Source organism: Asparagus officinalis, chromosome 7 (genome assembly GCF_001876935.1).
Source record: "Asparagus officinalis chromosome 7, Aspof.V1, whole genome shotgun sequence".
Taxonomy (NCBI): domain Eukaryota; kingdom Viridiplantae; phylum Streptophyta; class Magnoliopsida; order Asparagales; family Asparagaceae; genus Asparagus; species Asparagus officinalis.
Genome location: NC_033800.1, coordinates 34215423 through 34228002, shown reverse-complemented (window position 1 = coordinate 34228002; position 12580 = coordinate 34215423). Strand labels below are relative to the sequence as shown.

The 12580-nt window shown below is 37.2% G+C and overlaps 1 protein-coding gene across 1 annotated transcript; it reads right to left on the bottom strand.

Moving 5' to 3' along the window:
* Window positions 401-11611, bottom strand: LOC109848861 (protein argonaute 4B-like). Its single transcript, XM_020418570.1, has 23 exons — window positions 11463-11611; window positions 9866-10122; window positions 9535-9740; window positions 9221-9445; window positions 8997-9133; window positions 8758-8855; window positions 8508-8605; window positions 8165-8342; window positions 7945-8061; window positions 7762-7869; window positions 7576-7638; window positions 7390-7503; window positions 7144-7309; window positions 6943-7055; window positions 6721-6858; window positions 6122-6249; window positions 5909-5974; window positions 4791-4854; window positions 4570-4681; window positions 4395-4468; window positions 3865-3959; window positions 3732-3763; window positions 401-975 (listed from the first exon to the last, which is right to left on the bottom strand). The coding sequence occupies exons 2-23, from the start codon at window positions 10106-10108 to the stop codon at window positions 800-802; spliced, it is 2751 nt and encodes a 916-aa protein (XP_020274159.1). The 5' UTR covers window positions 10109-10122; window positions 11463-11611; the 3' UTR covers window positions 401-799.

The following is a 12580-nucleotide window of genomic DNA, read 5'->3' as shown; positions in this document are numbered from 1 at the left end:
GGTTCTAACAAAACAAGCAATTGCGCTCAGATTTGTCTGCGAATGGACTGAAACAGTTGTGCACAAGTAGTTAAACATGCATGCTGACAGACTTAGAAACAAATATCATACCACATTGCAATGCTTTCCGTTGACACTAAGTTTATCTTGAAATATAACATCATACAAAAGGAAATATTAGCGCTTTAACAATAATTGGCTCAATAATTTAATGTAGAGTTTATACCACAAATATACATACATCCAGGGAAAGCACCGACTCCCAAAAACTAGAACAATATTCAAAATACCAAGGGGAGGGAAAACAGATCAGGTATCAGGGAAAATCTTTAAAAGATAACAAAAAATAGTTGCCAACCACAAATCTCGGTTAAAGAACCAAAATAATGATGAAAACATGTCAAATAAAGAGCAACACTTGCATATTAGCATATTGCATCACAAGTTCAACATAAACTTCAGCAGAGGACTTTCAGGACCTCTCAAACTTAACATCCCAAAACCACTGTTGATGCTAGTATGCTTCCTAGATAATAACAAGACCATACCTCTAGAGCAATATATAAAATAAAGGCAGTTTCTATTGTCACTAGAGGACTTTGCATCTTTGCATCACGAGTTCAACATAGACTTCACCAGAGGGCTTTCAGATAAACCTCTCAAAATAAACACCCCAAAACCATTGTTGATTCTAGTGCCTCCTAGATAATAAACACCATACTTCTAGAGCAATATATATACAATAAAGTTGTTTCTACTGTCATAGTTAGCATTATCACCAAAAACATGATCTTCTCCATCAGCAGAAGAACATTGAGCTGCTCACCTTTTCATGGAGACGTGGCAGTTCAGGCACCGGAATGGCCCCAGGAGCAGTCATCCCTCCATGGCTCGAGGAAGTCTCAGACAAGTCATCAAATTTCATGAACTGGCTCATTTGAGTAGCGGCCAAATGTGCGTAGCAAACAGGAGCAACTGAAGAAAATGAAATATTGTTAGATAATAAAGTAGAAGGTTAGGCACACATAATAAAAGAATCAGAATAAGGCTTTGAGAAACAAATAGGAAAATTACATGAGGCTAGAAGCCGTTAGATCGTCATATCCTCATGATGGTAAGAGTTTTAAGAAATACAAAGCAGTTATATAAAGCATTATCAAGAAGCAGATGTAAAAGGACTCCAAAAGTTGTTGAATGCCAATAAAACAGGCAAGTTATTTGTATGCCCACATTTACTCTAGTGTACGGTTCTCCTTGATTTCTTAATTTTCTGGAATCCATCTTATTGGTAAGGGCCAAGTTCATGATTCCAGCCAAGTCTATTCTGCAGCTATAGTAGCTCTGTGATTCAAATTAGCTTGCAATCTATGCAGAAAAAATCTAGGGTTTGGTTTGCTATAACACGTCCAAGAACAATACCCTAAGACTGAGTTGAGATCCCAAAGATTTCTCAGCATGATGGGTAGATTAAATTAAATACAATGAAAAAATAAATAAACCATGCAAGACATTGAAGGGCTAATGTGAATTGAGCTACAACATGTCCAGAAAATCTACCTAAGACTGAGTTGAGACCCCAAATATTTCTAGGCATGATGGGTAAATTAAATTAAATACAATGAAAAAATAAAGAAATCATGCAAACATTAAAGAGCTGATGTGAATTGTGCTATTACATGTCCAAAAGAAAATCTAGGGTTCGGTTTTGATATCAGACGATTTGAGCTATAACATGTCCAAAAACCAAACCCTAAGACTGAGTTGAGACCCCGAATATTTCTTAGCACGACGGGTAGAAAGTTAAATTAAATACAATGAAAAATAAAATAAACCACGCAAGACATTGAAGGGCTGATGTGAATTGCTATTTAAATATCCCAAAATTTTTGGACTCCTAAAACATATAGAGTTAAAGAGCAACCCAGAAATTTGCTTTTCTACAGAACAAAACATCCAGACCGTTCGGTAAGAGGGTACAAGGGCTATTGCGAGTTGCTATATCATGACATGAGCATTAAACTAATCATGGGCAGAAAATTCGCCTTCTTTAATACATAATTCCTTCAATATTTCTGAGTATCAGCAATAAATTATATCCCTTGCCCACATGCACAGATTATAAAGTATATAACACATCTTATCTGAGTGTGATGTTGTCGTTCCAAAATGAGCTAAGGATGCAAAAAAACGGCTGACATTTCAATGCGCCAAATTATAAAATAGGAATGTTCAACATGCTTACACTGAATTATATTGTTAGTTGAGAAAGAGTTTCTAGTGTTCAGATTATTATGGAGAGCAACTAGCAGCAATAAACAATTTCAACATACTGTCATTTAATTATCTATAGCATGGTGTAAGATGTTAATTCGGAGCTTAGATACTTTTCTGCTGAAGAAAGTAGAAGGGTCTCTCTACAAAGTTTTACATGTCAAGCACTCATTTCAAAGCTAAATGACATTAACATTTAGTGTCAAATTCTGTGGCCTGAATTGTCGTTTTAGATACAGATATAAGATGGCTCAGCTCAGGCCTAAATTTTAACTTTACCAAATCATAACCCCGCTTGGGCCCAGATCATCTAGTTTAGTATACAAGCCTTAGCCAAGTTTCAATCGGTAATGTTGCCTGCGCCCCAAGGCCATTCGCAGGAACCAGACTGAACTTGGTATGAGGCTAAGGAAATGGGGTTAGACCTTAAATAAACTGACTAATCCTAAGATAGTATAGCTTAAATTTATCCCACTGACCACAGATAAACCCACAATTGATCTGTAACTAATTCCGAGTTGTCTACTTGTATCTTCTGGAGACAATTTTCCTAAGTATAGCTTCCAGCAGTTTTTTGAGATGCTCATTCTAGGTATAGAGGTGAAGAAAAATAAATAAATATGGAATGCTTACAAATAAACTGACTAGAAAACAGAAACACTAAAATCAGATCATACATGTTGCAATAAGACAAACTAAAAGTGGTCGCTGGTCATAGTCCCATTACACTGCTGATGTGAGCTAGCTGATATGAGAGTTACACATCATCAAATATCACCGTTACATATGAACCACGCATTGTTTTAAAAAGCAGTCTCGGTGGCCGCCTGGGCGGCTGCTTAAACCTAAGCGGTACTTAGGCTGCCCGTACAAGTCTTGGGAGTGCCTAGGGGACAACGGGCTGCTTACGCGGACAACACGGTGTTAGAAAGAGGCATATTGCTCTCTTAAGCATAGTAATGGTTGAAAGAGTTGGCCAAATTAAAATGTACCAAAGATCAAAACTCTTATGTTCAAGTCTATCTCGAGTAAAACATTAAGGACATGATTTGAATCTTCGAAAACGGTCCTTCCTCCTTCGATGTTAAAAAACGTCTAAGTGCCGCTTAAGTGTCCGCCTAGGCACCTAGGCACTAGGTCTGGCGCCTAAAAACAGCTAAAGCTTTCTAAAACATCAGAAATGAGAATTATATGATTGATGCTCTAAAAAATTGTCTTACTTCTGAAAGAGATTTTACGATGTATACAAGCTATCTGATTAAATGAATAAAACATCACCAATATAGGGGCAGATAAAGTCCGGAATTGAAACTAAGTGGTAAAGTGGACCAATCGAATAAGCATCTACTAGGAAATAGTGAACCATCAGCTCACACCAAAAGGGAAACGAGAATGCCCCATGGTGAAAAAATATTCCACAAATTGACTAAAGACATAAAATGTCCAAATTGGCATCCTACCGACGGAGATAGCTGTTGTGCTCCTCTGATACCTGCATGTTGCAAAATATTATGTTAGCAGTTAGCACTAACTATTTCAAGGTCATATTATCAAACTGTAAAGAGAAATCTGTATGCATAATACGCTACTTACACATAAGATAGAGAGTGAACAAGCTCTTGGAGATCATCAGGTGCAAACCCGATTTCATCATGCAATACATGGTAGTGTGTTGGGCGTGTCGTACCCTGTCAAAGGAAACATAATAGGATTTGATATTTGTTAAAAATCACAATGGAAAAAGAACAGTACTATAGAATGTTTATCTCTTAGAAATCACAAGGGAAAGAATATGATTACTATTAATATATATGATGTTATTCAGAGTTAAGAAAGCCATGGAAAGGTTCCACATAAAATAAGAAAAAAAAGGTTCGGCTCTGTCTGGCAAGTACAAAATGAAACAAGATTAAAAGGGTAGAATTTGAACGAAAGAAAATTGGTTTAATTTTGGCCCAAGTACTACCAAACTTAGAAATAGTTTTTGGGCCAAGGTTGTACCCACCAAAACTAGTTCTGTGGAGTTGCAAAACACAGCCTTAGATGCAATAAAATAATCACTTTTAATTGCTTATGATAGAATATATGAAGGTTAGAATTCAATGAGCATATCCAAAACTTACAATCATCCCTGCATGAGAGCACATATAGAAATCATAGTTTCTGGGGTGACAAACTTTATTATCAACAACAGTACCTACACACAAACAGAAGAAAAGAAATATTTGACACAATTGGAATCAAAGCAGGTAATAATCTTTGAAGATTTACTAACTTTTAGACAATGAGGAAACTAACCAGGTGGAACATTATCAGGTGATTGAGGCTGAAAAAACTTAGTATGGTGATTCTTTTGAGCTACTATCAACGTAAACTTTGGGCACCAATTTTCATCAAGAAATTTGCATGCCTGAATATAATAGAAAAAAACTCCCATAAAATCCAAAATCAATATAAAAATTATAAAATGATTTGTACGTGCTAATTGTTCTTATTGCAGCTATTTAAGAATAGCAGACCTCAATAATTTGATCGAGCTCAATGTTTAACACCTGATTGAATTGAGACTCACTGACACCGTCCCTGCAAAAAATAGATAAACTAAGAACCAAAATAATGGAAAAGAAGGCACAAAACATTTAAAAAGAAAGATGTTTGCAGATAGTTGATGAACAAGTACTCAATTGAGCACAACATGAAGCTAATGTGGGGGAGAGCAAACAGACGGTTTGGTTGGGTTTAATCACTTTCAACAGACGGAAGCTGAACTGCACTATCAATAGAACTGAACCAAGTTATTTCGGTTAGATTTCGTCGGTTTTCTCGGTTGTTACAGTATTCATTACCAAGCAACAAAAGATAAGGATGATCAGGCGATGGCTGCAACAATTAAAGCAAATTGCTCTGGCTATGACAAAATACAAAAGAGAAGGCAGACAATATTATCAAGTGGAGGTTGAAAAAGAACAAAAAAATTAGAGAAACATATAATTTGAGATTTTGTTGATAATAATTACGCTCTTTTGGAGGAGAATGACTGACATGACTTCCTTTTTGGTTTTTTGGGTATTTGTGAAAAGGGTAAAAGAGAGAATATCATATGGGTGTACTGTGTGGGCCCTGCACAAGAGAGCCTATTAAGTTGAGTGTGCTTTAAATAGGTGTTCCAATTCCTCACTCTTTCTCTAGTATTTATGCGAGGCACCTAGCTTTAACTTGGGGAATCGCACTAGTGACATGGGTGCATTTCGCAGACCCTGCACAAAGAGGGTATTAACAGGGTCATTTTAAACAGGTCATCAGTCGGTCCGGTAAATATGGGTTCAAAAGAACCCAACCCAAACCGACTCGAGATAAACATAAAATCGAACAAACTACCACAAATTGGGCGTTTCAATCAATTTGTTCAGTTTAAACCGAACTGTGCTCAGCCCCAGATGAATGAATGGCAAGCGAAAAAGTCAGATACATGAACATACTCTAGAAGCCAGAAAGAGAACGTAAAAACCACGGGCATCAGATCCTTGATTATATTATGAGATAAACAAAAATCAAACCCAGCATAACTGACCAGTTTCAAATGGGAGGAAAAAAAGAATGAAAAGGCAAAACTGGTACAAAATGAATAACAATAGACCTGAAAATAATAATTTGGTCAGGCTTCCTTTTACCAGAACTCGTGTAAAAATCTATCAAAAGTTCCCTGTGATTTAAAATGACAGTGTCAGTTACAGAATAAATCATGAAAACATAGAATGTTTAGTCTAAATAAATTAATCTCAATGGACCGGAGTATGTAAAATATTAGATGAAAAGAAAGTAGTTTAATTATATCCAATCAAAGTCCCACCGGATAATCCCATCATCATCAGACCCTGATGGCTTGAACAGAGAATCTATCATTTCAACCTTTGGGCTTTGGGTTCTTACAGAAGCTCTGTAACGGGAAATAGAAGGCCACTGTCGTGAACTAACAACCTAGTGCAGCAAACAAACAGCTATTGTTAGTGGAATATAGCAAATAGGAAAAATCTCAATTAAGGTATAGGCAGGAAAGAACTGTCGCAGTAGCACAGTCAAGAATAAAAGATGGGGTCATTTAGATAATAGTCTCCCAAATCTTCAATAATTACTCAATAGTTCTTCAAACCCTTGGAATTGCTCATATGTCCTTCAAATCCTAGGTGATCTAGCAATTTGGTCCCTCAATGACCCATTATGTTTTCAAACCTCGTTGTTTAGGGGGGGGGGGGGGGGGGGGGGGGGGGTTTAAGGAGTAATTTTGGTTATTGTGGACCCAAATTGAAAAGCCACCCTTGGGGCTTGAGAGATAGATGAGCAATTTCAAAGATTTGAGGGCCTTATATGGAATTATTGAACTTTGGGACTAATATAAAACCTCAAAAGATACCAAGACAAGTAGTTTAATCAGCAATATAGTCACAATACCGCAGCAATAGATGGAACGTCAGAATGTCCAGGTGAGCCGTGAGAAACATCCATGCCTAATATGATTGTTGGAGAGGCGGAGACAAAGGGAATCTTTGTCATTCGCTCTTGTACTAACAAAGAGTTAATTCCACCAAGCTGTGAAAGAAACCAACAGCAGCGTCAAAGGTGAATAAAACAGTGGGAGAACAGGGACAAAAAAATAAGTTTTTAACAACTTACCTTTGCATTGATCTTAAGTAGAACATTTGTAAGGTATTGGTCATTAACTCTTTGTGGCGCTATGCATTGTGTAACTATTCCAAATTCAGCCAGGCATTTCCGCTTCCACGGTCCTAATATTTTACAGAACTTTTATCATTACAAACAGACACAGATAAGCAAGCCAAAAAATAAGGAAGCTTGATTTCAAAAGAAACTGACCATAAACAGCAGAATTTTTGCGCTCAGATAGGAGACAAAGTAAAAATTTGGGGGCTCCAGGTAGCTTTGACTTAATCTGTTCGAACATATCCTCCACTCTTGCTGGAGGAGGGGCATTTCTCATAGAATGATTTTCCTCAAGAATAACAAATGGATCATCCACTTGCTAAAAAATCAAAGAATACATAGATAAGTGTGCTGTCAAAGAGAACAATGACTGAAATATGATAAAAAGATAGCACTTACGATTCCTTTCATGTTCCCACATTTAATAAGATCACGAACAAGATTTCTCATATCGCAGCGAGCTGAGAAATTGACCACAGCCCACTTATCTACAATTGTCGCTTCAAAGAGTTTCTGCATAACAGCAATTTCTGGTTTTAAGAAAAACAAAGAAAAAGGTTTCTATAAGAGATTGTAATGGCAAACCTTATTGTTAAAATTCCATCTGCCATTTCTAGGCAAAAAATCTTCACCGTTACCAACTTTCAACTGTAGCAAAGAACATATTATGACATTGAATAATGACAGACAAGACAGCAACGCAATGATTTGATCATATAAATAAATAAGCATCACAATGGTCCTTTTGCAAAGAATGCAAGCAAACAAAACCTTTGGTGCTGGTAGAATACGCCCATCTACTTGGGTAAACTGACTACTAATAGAAACACCACAAGCTCTGAGCATAGGATCAGCATCATAATTATTGTGCTTCAGTGCCTACAAAATGAATCATACGTTTAAAAGTAGCTGACATATACCAATCAAATATTACATAGCCTAAAATATACCCACATTGCTCAAAACAGACATTCTCTCTTGAGGCTTTTGTCTGGACTTCTCAACAAGTGAGGATCTTTGGATTGTGGTTAAAGCCTTTGTATACCTTTGCAATGAAACTAGGGAGCACAGCTTGGAGGCAAAAGAAAATTAAAGTAGATCAGTAAGGTATAAATAGGACAAAACATTATCTGAGATTCTGTGAAAGATATAGAGGTCAGTTAATCCAACATACCTCAATAGGGATATAAGTAGGCCTCTTTGGCTTTCCGATATTTACGCACGGAAGATCACCAGAATACCTGAGCTCTATGTTACGATGTTTTACAAAATAATCATAAACTGTAATCTCGGTTGCTTGGGCATCGAAATCTCCATTACTATCTTTACCAGTTCTTTGCTTCAGAGTAAATCTGAGGTGATAACAAATAATTAGACTTGGCAACTACAAGGATAACCCGAGTCACGGACAAGACACTGAGTTACAGAAATCAATCTGATACATAAGTTTACAAATCCATACCAAACTTTGATAAAAATAGACTAAAATGTTAAAAAAAGGGGCAGAGAGAACTAACAATTGCTGATTGCAAGGTAATTCACTGAAACCGACAATTTTCCCTTCTGTGTTTGATGGGCTCGTCTTTATCCTCAAATTTTTTAGTGTTCGCTTCGCCTGTTTACAATAAAGGGAAACAAATTGCATATCAGTGAACTAAAGAGAAGTAGACGACAAATAAATTAACACATGGGCTTATCATCTTTCGCATTCTATTTTAGAACCAACATGATATAGGAAAAAGGAGTAATAAATTCTATGATCCATACCTTCCCCCAGTCGATTTGGAAAGGATCTCGGACTTTCTGGTGGTCAATAAGAAAATCGACAAGAGGTCCGGGTTTAACTATCATTGTTGTTGAAACATCTGCACAGCAGCATGAACGGCATTATATAGCCAAGTGAAACAAAAAAGAGCCTATAAGCTGACCATTGGTCCAAAATGCACAGATATATGAAAACTATCAGAATCACAGACTGTGACCATCAGCATTTACAAAGGAATTACCTATGTTCAATGATAAACCCCCCTGGGAGGTCCGGAAACTGGAGTGGAAGCCTCGGCAACCCAAAACTCCACCGCCAATGTCAGTAAAATTTGAAGGATTGTTCTGGAAATATGACTGTCGGACCAGCAGGCAGCCCCTAGAAGAAGCATTGATTTCATAAAACAAAAAACAAAAATAACAAGTCACTAATAAATTAACGCTAGCATATCAAAAATAAACATACTGCTTTGCAGCATTCTGCCTGAGGATGATATCAAGCACCCTAAGTGCTTCCTGGGAGTTCTCGGTGTCGTGTCCTTTTAAAGCAATGGCAATGGCCTGCATCGGGATTTTCGCAGCAAAATTCAGCTCAACCTTGTAGGCCTTTGTCTGGTATGGTCGCCTCGTGCGCTTGCGTTCATTTTCACCCGGGCTCTCATTTCCCCTGGGGCTTCCATTTCCAGCAGCTCTACATGAAAAACGGACAAGAAGAAGCACAGTATTATTAGTAAACCGAGAATAGTAATAGACAACAAACTATGAAACACAACAAGTCACCTATTTGACGATGTGTTCTCCAGAACAACAGTAAACTCATTCTTCACTTGCGGGAGGGAACCCAGTGTGAACAAGCTCTTCTCCCCATCATATGCAAAATCCTTGTTACCAATCTCGCTGTCGTAGGTCTGTCGTAATTTGTCAATAACTTGTCTGCCAACCGACTTTCCATCCACAGGATGGTCGTCTTCGTACTTAATGACAACCTACAGTATAAAAAAGAACAGTATAATTTTTATATAATTAATAGGCAAGCAAGAAATGAGAAGGGGAAATAGTGCAAAGAAAAAGAAAAGAAAAGAAAAAGCAGTGTAAAGATTTGGGGGCATACACTGTAGTGGTAAAAGTAGTCATCCACATTCCGAACTGATACTTTGAAATGATTAGTTAGCAACTGTACAGGCTGACCTCTCTTAGCCAAGCCAGGTCTTGCCATTGGTACCCTCTTTGGTGTTGAGGGCTTTCTAGGGGGTGAATCTTGCCCCTGGTCGGCTTTGACTGGTACTACACCAGGCGGTATGATCGGTGGTGGAGGTGGCAATGCATCTTGTCCTTCGCCATTTAGGGGATCCATTTTCAATTTATAACCTGCCAATAAAGAAGAAGTAAAGCCTTTAGAACTAGTTTTTAACTACATCAAAAACAAAATCTAGCCTTAAAACTCATCAACAACTCCTAGAAACTTCTCTTTGTCTACTGCTAAATTAGGAAAATAACAATGAGCGTTGCATGTATCCGATCTAACATCGGAGCCCCAAAATAAGAGGAATTAAGGGAAGAGTCAAGATTATACCAAAAGTATCCCAAAAAACACACTAAAAGTCTCTAAAAATCCCCAACACTTCAAAATAAGTTCATCCACCTGCCAAAATTACTCCAAAAGAATTGCAAAAAACAACAATGCATGTAGCTGATCTAACCGTAGCAAATCCTTCAAAGATTAATCAAAACCACAGTAATAAAGCAGCAAAAATAAGACTTTAAAAAGGACGACAAAAAAACGTTTTAAAAGGTATACTAAAACAGAGCAATACCCTATAAAAAATTAAAAAAATAAAGCCTCTACATCACCTTAAATCTCAATGAAAACCACCAAAAACTTTACAATACCCTCATTTACAACCAAAATCACTCTTAGAAAATCGCTCTTAGAAAATCGACAAAAACACTGCATGTAAAGAAAATCCTCCGAGACCCTTAGGCAATCCCTAAAAAACAAAAGAAACCCCACCTTAAAAGACAAAATATTATCTTTTAAGAAAACATGAAGAGATGTAGAAAAATGAGACTAGAGCACTAAATTTTTCTTTTTAATAAATTACAAAAACCTCAAATCTAAACTTAAACAAAGGATACAAGCCAAGTAATCCTATACAAAGCAAAACCTGACCTTAGAAATTCACTAAACCCTAAAAGCTTTAGAACCTCTCCCATCAACAGCTAAGAGCAATGCATGTTGCCAAAATAAAGAAAAGCAGCAAACTATACTAAAACAACAAACTCCTCAAAGAAGAGAGCCAAAAAAACCCAAAAATCTAAACCAAATCAAAATAAAAGACACCACTTGATCCTCTACGACACAAAATTATACATAAATCTAGTCAAAAACCCCTAAAATCTTTGAAAGCCTTTTAATCTAACGCCAAAGACGCTCAAATACAAAGCAAAAAGGAATAATGCATGTACACAGTCTAAAACCCTAGCAAAAATGTAGAGAAATTACACTAAAACGACAAGCTTTTCTAAAATCATAGCAAACGCCTAAAATCCAACCAAATAAATGGTCACCAAACCCCTAAAAACTTCAAAAATCTCGACATACCGCCAAAATTACTCGAAAAATTTACAAAATACGCAATGCGTGTAGCCGATCTAGAACCCTAGGAAACAAATCAAGAGAAAAGAGGAGAAGATCCGAAGGATTATACCTTTTTCGCTTTAAAACCCTAGAATCCTAAACTCAAAACCCTCACTTCTGTCTCTCTAAATTCTCGAGTTCCCTCTACTTGTACTCAAAAGGCGGAACGCATTTCTATGCGACATGGATTTGACGGCTGAGATTGATTCCCGCATAGAAACTCTATGCGGGGCCTACGTAACGAGAGCTCGCACGTGTCCGATGAGCTCCTAAATTTGGAAATGCCCAAATTGCTCTCCGGTTTCTGTTTATAACGGAGATGCCCTTAACGTGCTCTGTAGGTCGCAGGACACGAATCGAACGTTCAGGATTTGCTGACTTCAAGGGGTTGGTAGGCTGTTATGATCTCATGACGTGGGGGGTATATTTGTCTTTTAAATGTCGGGTATTTTCGGGAGGAGCGAAGTTTTGGGCGGAGGTTTCGGAGCGTGCGCATCCACAACCATCGTGGAAAGAATAGGCGGGGGTGTTGCCCTAAAATGCCTTTAGATCTTCAAGGTTTTTGAGTTGATTGCGTATTTATTAGCTATAGTAATTATTAGCTGTAGTAATAGTAGTGTAATCAATAAGATTAAGTTTATAATTTCGAATTAAGAGGGCGGAATGGACTTTGCAAATTTCAGTATTTCATATCTTTTTGCTTTTATCTATTCCTCAATAATAATGGGAGGATCCAAAATTCACTATCTATACTACAATAAATTATTGCAGTATTGCTACTGTAGCACAAACAAGAGGATCCGAGTTTACTATTCATGTTACAATAAATTAATCCAGCACAGGCTGAAACTGTAGCGCTTAAAACATAATGTAGCACTGTAACTATAGCTCAGGCGGAGGCAATGTAGCATTTCAAAAAGTTACTGTAGCACATACAAAAATTGGATTTAAATACAAGACTATTGTGGCGGAAATAAAAAAAATTGGAGATTGTGCTTTTGCACGGGGTGCACATTAGTTTGCAATTTAAAGTAACTTGAGAAGGATTTGGATGCTCTCCACAATAAAGCTAGGAAAAACTTTAAGTGGTAGATCTGCCTGTATGAGAGTGGAGACACGCCCCCACTTTGGTTGAGGAACAATATGATCTCGGACAAATTTTCAAAACCAACCCATTTGATAAACTAT

Coding starts and splice junctions, on each gene's coding strand:
- LOC109848861 (XM_020418570.1), bottom strand. CDS start 10,108: ATGGATCCCCTAAATGGCGAAGGACAAGATGCATTGCCACCTCCACCA. Junction 7,056..7,143: donor CAAAAATTCTGCTGTTTATG/GTCAGTTTCTTT, acceptor GTAAAATATTAG/GACCGTGGAAGCGGAAATGC. Junction 3,764..3,864: donor GTTCACTCTCTATCTTATGT/GTAAGTAGCGTA, acceptor TGCAACATGCAG/GTATCAGAGGAGCACAACAG.